Source organism: Mustelus asterias, chromosome 1, assembly GCF_964213995.1.
Source record: "Mustelus asterias chromosome 1, sMusAst1.hap1.1, whole genome shotgun sequence".
NCBI classification, from domain to species: domain Eukaryota; kingdom Metazoa; phylum Chordata; class Chondrichthyes; order Carcharhiniformes; family Triakidae; genus Mustelus; species Mustelus asterias.
The window spans coordinates 50,272,459-50,289,994 of NC_135801.1; the positions used below are offsets into that span (position 1 = coordinate 50,272,459).

A 17,536-nucleotide genomic window follows, 5' to 3' on the forward strand; every position below is an offset into this window, starting at 1 on the left:
GCACACAATATTCCAGGTGTGACCTCACCAAGGCCCTGTATAATTGCATCAGGACATCCCTGCTCCTGTACTTTAATCCTCTCGCTATGAAGGCCAACATACCATTTGCTTTTTTTACTGCTTGCTGCACCTTCAGTGACTGGTGTACAAGAACATCCAGGTCTGGTTGCACATTCCCCTCTCCTAACTTATGGCTAATCAGATAGTAATCTCCGTCCTGTTTTTGCAACCAAAGTGAATAACATCACATTTATCCAAATTATATTGCATCTGCCAATTATTTGCCCACTCAACCATCTTATCCAAAACACACTGAAGGATTTCTACATCCTCCTCACAGTTCACCTTCCCACACAGCTTTGTGTCATCTCCAAATTTGGGGATATTACATTTAGTTCCCTCATCTACATCATTAATATATATATATATATTGAATAACTCGGGTCCCAGCAGTGATCCCTGCAGTACCCCATAGTCACTGCCTGCCATTTGGAAAAAAAAGGTTTATTCCTACTCTTTGTTTCCTGTCTGCCAATCAGTTTTCTATCCATCTCAATACACTACCCCCAATGTGCTTTAATTTTACACTGTAATCTCTTCTGTGAGACTTTGTCGAAAGCCTTCTGAAAGTCCAAATAAACCACATCCACTGGCTCCCCCTCATCATGTGATTCCTCTCATGCTGTCCAGCTGCAAGTAGTGTATGTTGTCACATCTCTGTGTCCGTGGAGGTAACCTCTGGACCCCAGGAGACAGCAACTGGGCCTTCAGAATTGCAAGGTTGTGGAATAAACAGTACATCACCACAAACATCGATCAATATGTATTGCAGAGATTGCCCCAAGCAGCGGACCAGTTGGTTGAGGCCAATAGCTTGCTCCACTCCATGGCTCTCACTGAATGCCCTCTGACCTTGCATAGTGGCATGGTGGAAGTAGGACATGATCCCCATATGGAGAGGGTAGCCCATTTCACTGAGCAGCTTTCTTGTCATGAGCCTTGGAGTCACCATGCAACTGACACAGATGAAAAGCTTTATACTCACTGCTGTGATATCGAGAATTCACCAAGATGAAATTCCTGTTTGGGTCACAAATTATCTAAACATTCAGAAAGTGGCATCATCTGCAGTATTGCTCCCTATTGATGTGAAAAACTGGCAGAGCCATGTTTGTTCAGTTTGTAAGCGGACACAAATTTCTGTGATTCCTTAGATTAAATATTTCTCAGAATAAAATCAAATAAATGAAACAGGACAAAACAGCACCCAGGCACAAAGTGTGAACAGACAAGCAGGTCTTTTAAAACGCAGAAACAAGGCTGACAAAGGGACTCAGGAAGTCACATTAGCATAACCTTCCATTTAATTAAATTGGCTCCAAGGATATCAGGAAGCCCTTATCAAACAGAAAGTCTTCTAGACATGAAAGACTTCCTGATAAAACACCTATTGTATAAGAAACTCCGGAGATCTCAGACAATAATCACCTCCCTAGACTGGGCAATCACCAGACTTAACACATCAACTCTGCACCTAAAAACCCATTAAACGGGATGACCATATCAGAACACCATAAACAAACCATTTACACATCAACCACAGAATGGTCAGAGTCAAATACTGGAAACAAAACATTAACATTTGAATCATACAAAGTGTCAAAGTTCGAGTAGAACTGTAGCCCATTGTGGCGGGCTTTTAGAGTGCTTTCGGGACAGTGCTGTTTGTATGTCCTGATTGCACCTCCGTCGACGTTAATAAAGCTGTACCGCTGTTGAACCTGACTCTGAGTTCGAAGTGATCGTGTTCGCCCACTCGCGCTAACAAGTTAGTGGTGAATTCAAATGCCCTTTCATCATGGTGTTCCCTCCTCAGGGAAAAGGGGATGAAGACTGCCCTCACCATGTACAGTGCCTCTGTCACTTCACTGAGGCTTGCTAAAGTAACTGAGGATGGAGATAGCTTGCCATAATCTTCCAATTTCCTTAGATAAGGGAAAAGGATTACAAAGTGACAAATGTAACACTTATTCAAAAGAAAGGGTAAGGACATTCCTAGTAACTGCAGATCAGATAGTTTAACATCAGGGGTGGGTTAGGCTTTTGAAACAATAATCAAATAGATAAAGTTAATAGATACTTGAATTAATTAAGGAGAGCCAGCAAATGAATTATAAAAGGTAGATAAAAGCAAATTACTGTGGATGCTAGAATCTGAAACCAAAAGACAAAATGCTGGAAAATCTCAGCAGGTCTGGCAGCATCCGTAAGGAGAGAAAAGAGCTGATGATTCGAGTCCAGGTGACCCATTGTCAAAGGTAAAAGGCTTACAAAGTGGGAGATATTTATACTGTAGGGTCAGGGAATGAAAGCTGAGTCATAGCCACAGAAACAAAGGGAAAGGCTGCTAATGGCCGTCCATAGAGAGAATAGAAAGTCTGAATGGCCAAACGGCAGAGAAGCTGAAATCAGAAGGTAAACTGTGACAGATGAAGATGTGGGGGGAGGGGGGAAATGAGTGGGAGAGAGGTAAAATTGAGAAAAAGGGGAAGCAAAGGGGGAGAAAAGGTAGGAAAGGGGGACAAAATAGGGGGAAGAGTGGGGGAGAAGAAAATAAAGACAATAAAGAAATAAAAAAGTAGAGAACAGTTAAAAATTAAATGAAATGAAAACAAAAGGGTTGAGGTGGGGTAGAGCTAATCATCTGAAGTTGTTGAATTCAATGTTGAGACTGGAAGGCTGTAAAGTGCCGAGCCGGAAGATGAGATGCTGTTCCTCTAGTTTGCGTTGAGCTTCACTGGAACATTGCAGCAAGCCAAGGACAGACATGTGAGCATGGGAGCAGGATCGTGTGTTAAAGTGGCAAGCAACCGGAAGGTCAGGGTCCTGATTGCGCACAGACCGAAGGTGCTCAACAAAGCGATCACCTAGGTTTGGTCTCTCTGATATAGAGGAAACCACGTTGTTTAAGTTTATTTATTTATTAGTCACCAGTAGGCTTGCGGCACGGTAGCACAATGGTTAGCACTGCTGCTTCACAACTCCAGGGTCCCGGGTTCGATTCCTGGCTCGGGTCACTGTCTGTGTGGAGTTTGCACATTCTCCTCGTGTCTGCGTGGGTTTCCTCCGGGTGCTCCGGTTTCCTCCCACAGTCCAAAGATGTGCGGGTTAGGTTGATTGGCCAGGTTAAAAATTGCCCCTTAGAATCCTAAAAATGCGTAGGTTAGAGGGATTAGCGGGTAAATATGTGGGGTAGGGCCTGGGTGGGATTGTGGTCGGTGCAGACTCGATGGGCCGAATGGCCTCCTTCTGCACTGTAGGGTTTCTATGAATTCTATGATTAACACTGCAATGAAGTTACTGTGAAATTCCCCTTGGGAGCAGCGAATGCAATAGACCAAATTAAAAGAGGTGCAAGTGAAACACTGCCTAACCTGGAATGAGTGTTTTGGACCTTGGATGGTAAACATAGAAGAAGTAAAGGAGCAGGTGTTACACATTCTGCGATTGCATGGAAAGGGGCCATGTGTGATGGGAGAGGTGTTGGGTATAGTGGAGGAGTGGACTAGGTTATCTCGGAGGGAACGGTCTCTGCGGAATGCTGACAGAGGGAGTGTTCTTTGTATGTGTTTGGTGGTGGCATCACGCTGGTTAAAATGGCGGAGGATTATGCTTTGCATGCGAAGGCTGGTGGGGTGAAATGTGAGAACAAAGGAGACTCCATCCTTGTTCTGGGAGGGAGGGGAGGGGGTGAGGGGCGTGGTGCGGGAGATGGATCGCAAGCTGTCGACAACTGTAGGTGGGAAACTATGGTTGAGGAAGAAGGAGCACATATCAGAAGCACCACTTTGGAAAGTGGAATCATCAGAACAAATGTGAAGGAGGCGAAGGAGCTGAGAGAAAGGGATAGAGTCCTTTCAGGATGTAGGGTGTGAAAAGCTGTAGTCCAGATAGCTTGGGAGTCAGTGGGCTTGCAATGGATATTTGTAAAAGGTCTATTGCCGGAAATGGAGACAGAAAGAAAATGCTGGAAAATCTCAGCAGGTCTGGCAGCATCTGTAAGGAGAGAAAATAGCTGACGTTTCAAGTCCAGATGACCCTTCCTGCCTCCGTCTCTGGCAATAGACTATTTAGGGGCAGCCTTTCCCCTTGTTTTTGTGGCTATGACTCATGTTTCATTCCCTCACCCTACAGTATAAATATCTCCCACTTTCTATGCCTTTTAGCTTTGACAAAGGGTCACCTGGACTTGAAACATCTGCTCTTTTCCTTCCTGACAGATGCTGCCAGACCTACTGAGATTTTCCAGCATTTTCTCTTTTGGTATAAAAGACAGATTGTGTTTTACTAACCAAATTAACATTTTGATGAAGAAACAGAGAAGGATGAAGAAACAGAGAAGGTTAATGAAATGAACACAGTGGATATTACCTTTATGGATTTTAAGAAAATATTTAACAAAGTATCACATAAAAGGCAGGTTAATAAAATTGAGGTTCATGGAATAAGAGGGTCAGTGTCAACTTGGATAAAGAAAATTGCCTAGGGGCAGGAAACAGTGACTTGCGATAAATTATTGTTTTTCAGACTAGAGAATGGTAGATAGTGGTGTTCCCCAAGGTTTAATACTAGGATCACTACTTTTGTGATATATATGCATAGGGGAAGATGGTGGCATAGTGGTAATGTTGTTGGCCTAATCCAGAGGCCTGGGCTAATGTTTTGGGGACAAGGATTCAAATCCCACCACAGCAGCTAGTGGAATTTAAATTACATCAATAAATCTGTAATATAAAGCTGGCCTCAATAATGGTGACCATGAAACCATCATCAAATGTCATAAAAACCCATCTGGTTCGTAAATGTCCATTAGGAGTGTCCTTACCTAGTCAAAGAACAAAGAACAGTATAGCACAGGAAACAGGCCCTTCGGCCCTCCAAGCCTGTGCCGCTCCTTGGTCCAACTAGACCAATCATTTGTATCCCTCCATTCCCAGGCTGCCCATGTGACTATCCAGGTAAGTCTTAAACGATGTCAGCGTGCCTGCCTCCACCACCCTACTTGGCAGCGCATTCCAGGCCCCCACCACCCTCTGTGTAAAAAACGTCCCTCTAATATCTGAGTTATACTTCGCCCCTCTCACCTTGAGCCCATGACCCCTCGTGAACGTCACTTCTGATCTGGGAAAAAGCTTCCCACCGTTCACCCTATCTATCCCCTTCATAATCTTGCACACCTCTATTAGATCTCCCCTCATTCTCCGTCTTTCCAGGGAGAACAAGCCCAGTTTACCCAATCTCTCCTCATAGCTAAGATCCTCCATACCAGGCAACATCCTGGTAAACCTTCTCTGCACTCTCTCTAACGCCTCCACGTCCTTCTGGTAGTGCGGCGACCAGAACTGGACGCAGTCCTCCAAATGTGGCCTAACCAGCATTCTATACAGCTGCATCATCAGACTCCAGCTTTTATACTCTATACCCTGTCCTATAAAGGCAAGCATACCATATGCCTTCTTCACCACCTTCTCCACCTGTGTTGCCACCTTCAAGGATTTGTGGACTTGCACACCTAGGTCCCTCTGTGTTTCTATACTCCTGATGACTCTGCCATTTATTGTATAACTCCTCCCTACATTATTTCTTCCAAAATGCATCACTTCGCATTTATCCGGATTAAACTCCATCTGCCACCTCTCCGCCCAATTTTCCAGCCTATCTATATCCTGCTGTATTGCCCGACAATGCTCTTCGCTATCCGCAAGTCCAGCCATCTTCGTGTCATCCGCAAACTTGCTGATTACACCAGTTACACCTTCTTCCAAATCATTTATATATATCACAAATAGCAGAGGTCCCAGTACAGAGCCCTGCGGAACACCACTGGACAACATGTGACTCCAGACCCACAGCAATGAGGTTGGCTATGAACTGTCCTCTGAAATGGCCTAACAGGCCATTCAGTTCAAGAGCAATTAGTGATGGGCAACAAATCCTGGCCTTGTCAGCAACGCCCACTCCCATGAAAGAAAAAAATAAATAAATTACTTGAATATTGGCCGAGAGAAACATTTTTGAATTTTGTTGATGATAGCAAAATTGGAGGCGTGGCAAACAGTCAGAATCATACCAATTGGCTGCAACAAAATATAGATAAAGAAGTAGGATGGACAGATAAGTAGCAGATGGAACGTAATTTAGAGAAATGTGAGGTGATGGAATTGAGCAGATAGCAAGATGAAACACCAACATGGAGTATAAGAACAAAATACTGTGGATGCTGGAATCTGAAACAAAAACAGAATATGCTGGAAAGTCTCAGCAGATCTGACAGCATCTGTGGAGAGAGAATAGGGCCAACTTTTCCAGTCATCAAAGCTCATGACAACCCTTTCTTCAGCTCTGACGAAGGGTCAGCCTGACTCAAAACATTGGCTCTATTCTATCTCGTGGAGATGCCACAACCACGTGAAACAATGTGAAACAACCACGCAACCTCAAACAGACCATTGTCCGCAGCAAACTACCCAGCCTTCAGGAGAACAGTGACCATGACACCACACAACCCTGCCACAGCAATCTCTGCAAGACGCGCCAGATCATCGACACGGATGCCATCATCTCACGTGAGAACACCATTTACCAGGTACACGGTACCTACTCTTGCAACTCGGCCAACATTGTCTACCTGATACGCTGCAGGAAAGGATGTCCCGAGGCATGGTACATTGGGGAAACAATACAGACGCTACGACAACGGATGAATGAACACCGCTCGACAATCACCAGGCGAGACTGCTCTCTTCCTGTGGGGCGCACTTCAGCAGTCATGGGCATTCAGCCTTGGATCTTCAGGTAAGCGTTCTCCAAGGCGGCCTTCACGACACACGACAGCGCAGAGTCGCTGAGCAGAAACTGATAGCCAAGTTCCGCACACATGAGGACGGCCTAAACCGGGATGTTGGATTTATGTCACATTATCAGTAACCCCCACAGCTTGCCCCCTGGACTTGCAGAATCTCACTGGCTGTTCTGTCTGGAGACAATACACATCTCTTTAACCTGTGTTTAATGTTCCCTCCACCCACATTGTCTGTACCTTTAAGACCTGGCTGGCTGTAGGGATTCGCATTCTAATTAGTATTCTGTAACTTGATTTCTGTGATTCTGTGCACTGTTTGAGAGCACATTTCCACTCCATCTGACGAAGGAGCAGCGCTCTGAAAGCTTATGGTATTTGCTACCAAATAAACCTGTTGGACTTTAACCTGGTGTTGTGAGACTTCTTACTCTATTCGATCTCCACAGGTGCTGTCAGACCTGCTAAGGTTTTGTAGCATTTTTGTAGTAACATGGAGTAGTTGAGCTGAATGGTCTATTTCTGTATTGTAAGTTCTATGCATTTTTTTGTATTCTATGACAGTCAGGAGCTGGCAGCGAAGCTGTTGCTGGAAATGAACAGGCTGTTTGTATGTTGCAAAAGAGAAACAGCATTTTGTGAAGACCTCAGCACTTATTTTTTGAACAAAACAGAGACCTTTTAAGATAAAGTGATCAGAACAGATGGTAATCGAAATTCTTTGTAGTCACTGGGTTTTGTAAAAGAAGTGCTAAATGGAAAGACACTTTATTTACCATTAACCTCCAAGTAATGTATTAGATTTTTTGACATTACAGGCATTGATATTTCACTGCTGAATAAAACATGTACTTGGCCTGTATTGTAGGCATGCAGTGTTTGAATCTGCTTCAAAGGAAACAAACAGGATGTGCAGTTCAAAAGAAACCTCAGATGCTCAGTTACCACTCAGGCATATTGCAACAGTATTCAACAATCTACACTTAGTTGGCAGTGTTATCTAACTCAGTGCCTTTATTACTTAATAGGAACTATTGGCTGGATTTTCATTGAGTCAGGATCACTTTTCAGGCCTTTAAGAATGGCAGGTAGGTCCCGATTCCAGGATTTCCAACCCCATTCCCAAGGTTTCCCACTTTCAGAAGTGTCTTTTAAGGGTGTGAGCTGGTTTGGTATATGACCCCACATTCTGCATTCCCGACTTGACTGGCTTCTTTACAAGGATAGGCATGTCCTAGTCCACTACAATTTTCATGGAATTGGGCTAACTTTTCAAAGAATCATGATTCATGACACTTTAAAGGTGCTGTGAACTATAGTCTGCAAGAGAGGACCTCTGGAATGGTAGGTTAAAAAGGTCCTCCTCATGCCCCCATGCCCAAATCTGCACCCCCCAAACAACACCTCTGGCCCTTCATGCTCCATACCAAGGTGTATCTCCCTAAAACAACCCTTATGTCCCTACAAACTCCCAATAGCCCCTCATGTGCCCAAGCCAAGGTATGCTCCCCAAACAGTCCATATAGCACTTCATGTCCCTCATGTCGAGCTATGGCATTTACATGCCCATTCAACCATATACTGTGTAGAAACAATGAACCCTATAGTGACAGTAGTATGTGTAAAAATAAAGCTGTAAAACAGTCATTCGCTGATAATTTTCCATTTCCTTAAAAATAACCTTTTTACTGCAGCCCTATAAATCTGTCAATCATTTAGGCCCCTTAAAGTATCAACAACAGAAACTTCAAGCACCTGAAATCTCTCAACGTTGTGGAAATAAACATTGTTAAATTTACAGCATAGGGCAAAGAGCCACAGCTGTCAATTAAGCAGTGTCTTATACGGGACTCGGGTATATTCTTGGCTGAAAGCCCAGGCATCGATTAGAGTACTAAAACGTCTGATCCCAGGCTTCAAGTTCATGAGTTTCTGCTGCTGATATCAGGCTTTAGTAAGAATGATTTTTCTAAGAAAGTGGAAAGTTACCAATGAATGACTGTTTTTTGTTCAAGATCTATTAATATCTTTATAGGACTCATTACTTCTAGATGGTATATAGTGGATGAATGGGCATGGAAGTGCATTAGCATGGCATGGGGAGTATGAGGGCACAAAGGAATTGTTTGGGGGGCATTCCTTGGTATGGGGGCATGAAGAAACTTAAGGGATATTTAGGAGACACAGCTTGGCATTAAGGTATGAAGGAACATTGTGGGTTACTGGAGGGCAATGAGGTGGTATGGATGGGGCATGGAAGTGTATAGAGGTGGGGTGTGTGAGGGATGAGAGGGTTGATGGCTGAAGGGCCTGCTTTTATTTTATATGGGACAAAGTTCCACAACACTGAGCCAAGGGTTTTAAGTTGCCTGACTCGGCATTCGGCGAGCCCTGTGTCTGCCTCCGAACATTTTTCCAGGTCAGCTGGCTCAGCTGCAGCCTGCACCTCCCCTTCCACAATGAAAATCCCATCCGTGTGGGCACTCTCTCCTGGAACGGGCATGTCGAGGCAGGAATTTTTCCAACTCCTGTTACCTGCCTTGAGGATGAAAATATTTGATTTGATTTATTGTCACATGTATTAGTATACAATAAAAGCTATTGTTTCTTGTGAGCTATACAGATAAAGCACACCGTACATAGAGAAGGAAAGGAGGGAGTGCAAAATGTAATATTACAGTCATAGCTAGGGTGTAGAGAAAGATCAATTTACCACCCTATTATTGCAAAATAGCAAGTTAATAAACGCGGTGAAATACTGTTTTGAAATTAATTAGGGTTCCTCTAACCCTGAGTAAATGGTTGTTCACTTTACAATTGGCATTCTTGTGAATCTGTCCTGATGAGCGCAAGACGAGAAGCTCCAACAGCATGGTGCTTTTGTCAGCAATATTCAACTTCTCTCCTGCCAAACGACTAATTTCTATTTAATTATATTGGAACAACATTTTGCTGCTGCAAATCACACATGCGCATCAACTCATTTACATCACTTCTGAGGTAGTATAAACATGACAATCTTTGTCAAAGCATTTCAAGAGAATTTCTGTAAAAATATTCTCAAGACGTTAGTTTGTTAAAGATCTAAAACATAGTGGTGAAAATGCTTTCAGCAATTATTTTTGATAGGGGGAGTCAGAAAAGTTGTGTTTGAAAGCAGGATTTCTGGCTGCAAAATGCATATCAATTTAAAAACAATTAGAATTATGCATTTAGTAGGCAGTTGTATTATTAATATGTAAATTAACAGACAGTGGAGCATGGATCTTTTGCTGAGATTTTCACCAGTATTGCAACCACAGGAGGTTGGAATGCAATTTTTTGGAGGGCCAAAGGGCCTGTTTCCTGTGCTGTACTGAATGTGTATTCAGGAGGAATTTCTCATTCAGTATGTGCATAGCCCGACGAGAGAGGGGGCAAAACTTGACCCCCTCTTGGGAAATAAGGAAGGGCAGGTGACAGAAGTATTAGTGAGGGATCACTTTGGGACCAGTGACCAAAACCATTAGTTTTAAGATAGCTATGGAGAATGATAGGTCTGTCCTAAAAGTTAAAATTCTAAATTGGGGCAAGGCCAATTTTGATGGTATCAGGCAGGAACTTTCAAAAGTTAATTGAGGGAATCTGTGGGAAGGCAAAGGGACGTCTGGTAAGTGGCACGCTTTCAAAAGTGTGTTCACCAGGGTAAACACATTCCTCTTAGAGTGAAGGGCAAGGCTGGCAGAAGTCGGGAACCCTGGATGACTCGGGATATTGAGGCCCTGGTCAAGAAGAAGAAAGAGGCACATGACATGCATAGGCAGCTGGGATCAAGTGAATCTTTTGAAGAGTATAGGGGCTGTAGGAGTAGAGTTAAGAGAGAAATCAGGAGGGCAAAAAGGAGACACTAAATTGTTTTGGCAGATAAGGCAAAGGAGAACCCAAAGAGCTTCTACAAATACATAAAGGGCAAAAGAGTAACAAGGAAGAGAGTAGGGCCTCTTAAGGATCAACAAGGTCATTTATGTGCGGATCCACAAGAGATGGGTGAGATCCTAAATGAATATTTCTCATCAGTATTTACTGTTGAGAAAAACATAGATGTTAGGAAACTTGGGGAAATAAATAGTGATGTCTTGAGGAGAGTACATATTACAGAGAAGGAGGTGCTGGAAGTCTTAAAGTGCATCAAGGTAGATAAATCCCCAGAACCTGATGAAGTATACCCCAGGACGTTGTGGGAGGCTAGGGAGGAAATTGCGGGTCCCCTAGCCGAGATATTTGAATCATCAATAGTCATGGGTGAGGCGCCTGAAAATTGGAGAATGGCAAATGTTGTGCCTTTGTTTAAAAAGCGCTGCAGGGAAAAGCCTGGGAACTACAGGCCAGTGAGCCTCACATCTGTGGTGGGTAAATTGTTGGAAGGTACTTTGAGAGACAGAATCTACAGGCATTTAGAGATGCAAGGACTGATTAGGGACAGTCAGTATGGCTTTGTGAGTGGAAAATCATGTCACACAAATTTAATTGCGTTTTTTGAAGGGGTAACCAAGAAGGTAGATGAGGGCAGTGCTGTTGATGTTGTCTACATGGACTTTAGCAAGGCCTTTGACAAGGTACCGCATGGTAGGTTGTTGCATAAAGTTACATCTCATGGGATCCAGGGTGAGGTATCTAAATGGATACAAAATTGGCTTCTTGACAGAAGCCAGAGGGTGTTTTTAGAGAGTTGTTTTTCAAACTGGGGGCCTGTGACCAGCGGTGTGCCTCAGGGATCAGTGCTAGGCCCACTGTTATTTGTCATTATATTAATGATTTGGATGAGAATATAGGGGGCATGGTTAGTAAGTTTGCAGATGACACCAAGATTGGTGGCATAGTGGACAGTGAAGAAAGTTATCTCCAATTGCAACGGGATCTTGATCAATTGGGCCAGTGGGCTGATGAATGGCAGACGGAGTTTAATTTAGACAAATACGAGGTGATGCACTTTGGTAGATTGAACCAGGGCAGGACTTACTCAGTTAATGGTAGGGCATTGGGGAGAATTACAGAACAAAGAGATCTAAGGTTACATGTTCATAGCTCCTTGAAAGTGGAGTCACAGGTGGACAGAGTGGTGAAGAAGGCATTCGGCATGCTTGGTTTCATCGGTCAGAACATTGAATGCAGCAGTTGGAACATCTTGTTGAAATTGTACAAGACATTGGTAAGGCCACACTTGGAGTACTGTGTGCAATTCTGGTCACCCTATTATAGAAAGGATATTATTAAACTTGAAAGAGTGCAGAAAAGATTTACTTGGATGCTACCGGGACTTGATGGATTGAGTTATAAGGAGAGGCTGAATAGACTGGGACTTTTTTCTCTGGTGCATAGGAGGCTGAGGGGTGATCTTATCGAGGTCTATAAAATAATGAGGGGCATAGACAAGGTGGATAGTCAATATATTTTCCCAAAGGTAGGGGAGTCTAAAACTAGAGGGCATAGGTTTAAGGTGAGAGGGGAGAGATACAAAAGTGTCCAGAGGGGCAATTTTTTCACACACAGGTGGTGAGTGTCTGGAACAAGCTGCCAGAGGTAGTAGTAGAGGCGAGTACAATTTTATCTTTTAAAAAGCATTTAGATAGTTACATGGGTACGATGGGTATAGAGGGATATGGGCCAAATGCGGGCAATTGGGATTCATTTAGGTGTTTTAAAAAAAAAAGGGTGGCATGGACAAGTTGGGCCGAAGGGCCTGTTTCCATGCTGTAAACCTTGAAGGGGACGACTTTTATGCTTAATATCACGGACATTTTACATGTTTATATCAAATTTATGTTGCCCGGAAATGAATGATGGGAAATGTTGTCAGCAGCTCACAGCAATGCGATGACTCATGGAGAGCTCCTTGCACCCCCTAATCACTTCAGACAGTCTTAATCACTTTAGACTCCAGGCAGGGAAAACATAAACAATAGCCCAACTGATTAGATTATGCAAGAAGTTCAAATCACAAAGGGAACCCTCCAGAAAGAGATCAGCCCAGGGGAAATAGGATCACTTCATCATTAGCCACATTCCACCTATCTATAATGGGTTTTCAATACTTCGCTATTGTGTCACTGCTTATTGCTAATTGTTTTTAGTAGGTACTGATCGCGTCACTTGTAGTAAATGACAATAACCCACATGGGTCCCATTCATGCTGTCAGCAACTGCTTGAATGAGCCCATTACTATACATTTGGCGCGAAGTTCAAAACCCTATAAATTGTAAAGCGCACACTGGCCAGGGGAAGCAGTTGGCTAGCAGCAGTCTTCCCGCAGGCCTGTGGTTTCTTATTTTGGACAGGGAATAAAGATTGTATTGCCTTTTTGTACTGTACTCATGTCTGCTTGTCTTTTATGCTGGTAGGAAGCAAGAAACTTCCCCTTACAAACCTCTATGACTCTAAACTTGTTGCTCGAGTTTGTTTAAAAATATTGCTGCATGCTAATGAGATACACCTTTCAGCTGACCTGGGATATTTGTGTTCAAATAAGGGATGATTCTAAAATCTGGAGTTCCTACAGAGAATGGTACTCATTCACATCAACAGTTTGAAAAGCAGCCTGTACTCTCCTCTGCTGGTGGTTGCATCTTAGAATTATTCTTTTCACAGGTATAGAAAAAGGATAATTTGTTATTGGAACCTAATCATCACTGGTCTGTACTGAAATGATCACAATGCCCGATCTGTAGATCTACAACACTAACTTAAAACCCATCAAATTACATGACTGAGGTGCCTTATGCCATTATTGAATACTGAAGGCACTCAAAGTAGAGATAAATGATTTAAATTAGGGAAGAAAATATAGAATGCCACTAATTTTCTGTAGAGAATAATAATCAAAATGTTAGTTTTTACAACACCAAGTGCATGCTGAATTTGCCATGATTTCTGATATAAACTGTCACAGAGACATTGGGCGCAATCTTACCAGGTCGCCGTGCCGGTCGACCAGAATGGCGAGATGGGAAGATAGCATGTGAGGGTAAAAAACCGATTTGCATCGGGCACAAATTGGTTTGCTATCCTCCAGGCCCCTGTCTTGCTGGCAAGAATGGCTTCGCACCCAGAAAGGGTACTAGGTGTCATGGCCACGCCAGGGGGAATCAGACCATTGAAGTGCCCATCAGGCAGTGCCCATCTGGCACCCTGGCAGTGCCTGGCTGGGCACCATGAATGTAAATCTCACTAACTGTCCTGTCTGGAGACAATACACACCTCTTTAACCTGTGCTTAACCCTCTCTCCACTCGCATTGTCTGTACCTTTCAGACTTAATTACCTGTAAAGACTCGCATTCCAACCATTATTTTGTAAATTGAGTTTGTGTCTTTATATACCCCGTTTGCGAATAGAACTCCCACTCACCTGACGAAGGGGCAGCGCTCCGAAAGCTAGTGGCTTTTGCTACCAAATAAACCTGTTGGACTTTAACCTGGTGTTGTGAGACTTCTGTGTTTACCCCAGTCCAACGCCGGCATCTCCACATCACCATGAATGTGCCAGAGACAGTGCCAAGTGGGTGTGGCCCGTAAGGCCTGAGTGGGAGTTGGCCTAAGATGGTGGGGATATGCATGACGATGTGGGGGGCTTATGCAAAGCGGAGCTGTGCAAGGGGGGTGATATGCAGGGAGGAACTCTGCAAAGAGGGTGGTCAGCGGGCTGGGCAATGCAAGGGATAGGGGCTATGCAAAGGGGAGGTTATACAGGAAGAGCTATGCGGGGGTGGGGGGTAAGTGTAAGGGGGTGCATGCAGGGTGGACCGCAGGGGGGACATGTCAGGCATCCGCCAGGGGGCTAATTGGGAAGGTCATGGTGTTCCGATGCCAGCAACCCGTGTTGGTGTGGGGGGGGGGGGGGGGGGGGGTGGTAGCAATGTCGCCGATGACGGGAGGGTGGGCCTGATGTCCATGGGGGGAGGAGGTCTCCCGGTGCACTAGTAGATCAGGGCACCGTGCAGCCAACTTCCCTGGTATACTTAGGCAGGCTCCACCCCCCATCTGCCCCCCCACCTGCCCCCCCCCCCCCCCCCTCCCCCAAACCCCATGGACATCGGGACCACCTCACTGCGGCAGAGTTCACTCTCTCCCCAATTGCCTCTCCCCATTCTATTCTGCAGAGTCCATCCCTTCCCATTCCCGCAGAGTTCTCTCCACCTCACTCTACTTCCATCCCACCCTGGTAGAGTTCCCCCTTTCCCTCCCATCCAATTGCCTCCCCAGCAGAGTTCCCTTTCTCTCCCTCTCACCCCTGCGGAGCTCCCCACTTGTCACCCCTCCTGTTATGGCTCCGCCCCCACTCTGGCTACGTTATGGTGCCTGGTGAGCAGAGTGCCAGGTGAGCAGTGCCGGAGGCCAGGTGGGCGATGCCAGGCTGGCCTGCCTCCAACCACAGGGGCTTCAATAGCCCGTTGGTGGGAACCATGTGTGATTCTCGCCAGGGAGAACCTCAGCTGTCGAGGTGGTAAAAGCAAGTGAGCCCAGACGATAGCATCTGGGGCTCATTGTTGACATGCTAAGCATGGCATTAATATTTAAATTGGCCAATTTCACCAGTGAAACAGTGTCGGTGCGATCTAGGGAGGCAAAAGCTGATTTTTCGCCTCCTGCCTGATCTTCCGACATCTCCTCACCAAATGTCGGGTGGGACAAAGTCGTAAGACCACGCTCCAAGTACCAAACGAGTGAGAACATGGGAGAGTGTCAGACCTGATTCTTGGATGAGTTTGAAAATGCAATCTTACGATACTCTTTTGGACTGAAGTGAGATTCTCACCAGTGCGGGAGGGGGGGGGGGGGGTGGAGTTGGGGGGTGGGGGAGGCAGAGGAGCCTCAGCTTGCCACAGACTGTTTGGGACTCTATTGTGCAGGCACCCCAACCTCTTGCCACCCCCCCACTGATGGACATCATCCTTTCCCCCCCCCCTCCAAGCATTAGCGGCAGCAGCATAGCGCAGGTTGCTGGCATCAGGGTATCAGAACCATCACAATGAGTCCCGCATCTAAACACCTCTGCAGCCCGCCATGCATGTCCCCCCACCACCCCCCCCCTCCTCCCCCCCCCCCCCCCCCCCCCACCCCCCCGCCCCACCCCTTTGCTGATTGTTCCCTGTGCAGGTCTCTCCCCCCTCCCCATCCCCAATCGCTCCCAGTGCCCTACCAAACTACCTCAACTGCTCCCTACCGCTCACCCCCCCGCCTCCCCCCCCCACTGCAGAACTCCCCCCTTGTCTTCTCCCTGCAGAGCTCCTTCCCCCCTGCCCCTGCAGAGCTTCCCCCTGCAGAACTCACCCCTCCCCTCCCAAGTCAAAGCCCCACTCCCCACTCAGGCCCCACCCCTTTGACACTGCCCTAGTCACAGTTATGGTGCCACTGGGCAGTACCAGGATGCCCATTGCCAGGGTGCTCCATGGGTGCTGCCAGGCTGGCAGTGCCCAATGGGCAGTCTCCGGCCATGTCCCCTACTGCCGTGGGCTTCAATGGCCTCCGATCCCCTGGCGAGGCCATCACGTCTGATCTCTGCTGTTGGAGACCAGTTGTGATTCTCGCTGGTGTGAGGACCGACCAGCAAGGAGCTAAGTTGAAGTGAGCCTGGACGATGCCGTTCAGGACTCGCTATTGACATGGTAATCATGTCATTAAAGGGTGTGAAGACAATTTCACTAGCAAAACAGAGCTGCTATGATTTTGTGAGGGAGAAACTAGGCACGAACCCAATTTTTAGCCTCTCATGCAATCTTACAGATAAGATTGTGCCCTTTGAACATTTTTGGGAAGATTCCACCCAATTTCTCTGGACATATGTACTCCACCAAATAACCCACTTGTTCCAGCTGTTCAGCCATTTATCACCTTCAATCCCTTACAGATATTTAAAGCAGAAGGAACTAGCAGCAACATGTTGCCATCAAAGGATTCAAATGGTTTGCATTCAACTAAGTAATCAGGTGCATCTTGGAGCTTCTCTCTTAGTTTCTCCGTTTTCATACAAACAGACAAGTCAAGCAATAGATATTAATGGATGTAAGATTCTTAAAAGTCAGCTGCGAGTTGCACCTGCAAATACCCAGTTAATCTCTGAAATGAACTGAGTAAGTCTACAAGTCAAAACGTAAGCAAAAATCACCCTTACGTGAGAGCAGATCATGTAGTTGCAAAAAAATAGAAATAAAAAAGAATATATTAAAACATTACAATGAGCACAACTTCCTTTAACACATATTCAAGGAAAAGAATATTAGATGAATTTACAAGACAGAGATTTAAGCTTACCATTAGCAATGAGCAGTTTGGCAAAAAATGTCAAATATGCCTTATTTATTTTCTCCAGTGGCATAATTTTGTAGGCAGTTGTTTAAGTCAGGAAACAAAAACGTGGCCTTCAAGAACAATTAAGACTTGAAATAGATATCGTGATTTCATCCAACCTCTTTTACCTCCGCTTGCATCATTTCCTATTTTTTTCAAAACAGCCAACCAAGGCACAGCTATAGATATCTGGATCTGCAAGAACAAATTGATGATTTTAGCTTTTGATAACCACAACAGGATGTTAATTGCTAGAGGGGCACAGTCTTTTACCATAATATTCTAGCACTCAGAATATTCTGCACCTTAGTTTCAAAGTTACTCAATGTAATGAAATGAATTTGATTGCACAAGG

General features: G+C 45.1%; 1 protein-coding gene across 2 annotated transcripts in view; it reads right to left on the reverse strand.

Moving 5' to 3' along the window:
• The window catches only part of LOC144491796 (uncharacterized), a 287,453-nt gene extending 270,150 nt beyond the window's left edge, over positions 1–17,303 (reverse strand). Inside the window, exon 1 of one of the 2 annotated variants that reach the window (XM_078210123.1) lies at positions 17,146–17,303. In XM_078210123.1, coding sequence (XP_078066249.1) covers positions 17,146–17,209 — 64 coding nt within the window. In that variant the 5' untranslated portion in view covers positions 17,210–17,303. The remainder of the gene's footprint in view (positions 1–17,145) is intronic. The other variant, XM_078210181.1, reaches the window with a different exon arrangement.
• Between the last annotated feature and the right edge of the window lie 233 nt (positions 17,304–17,536).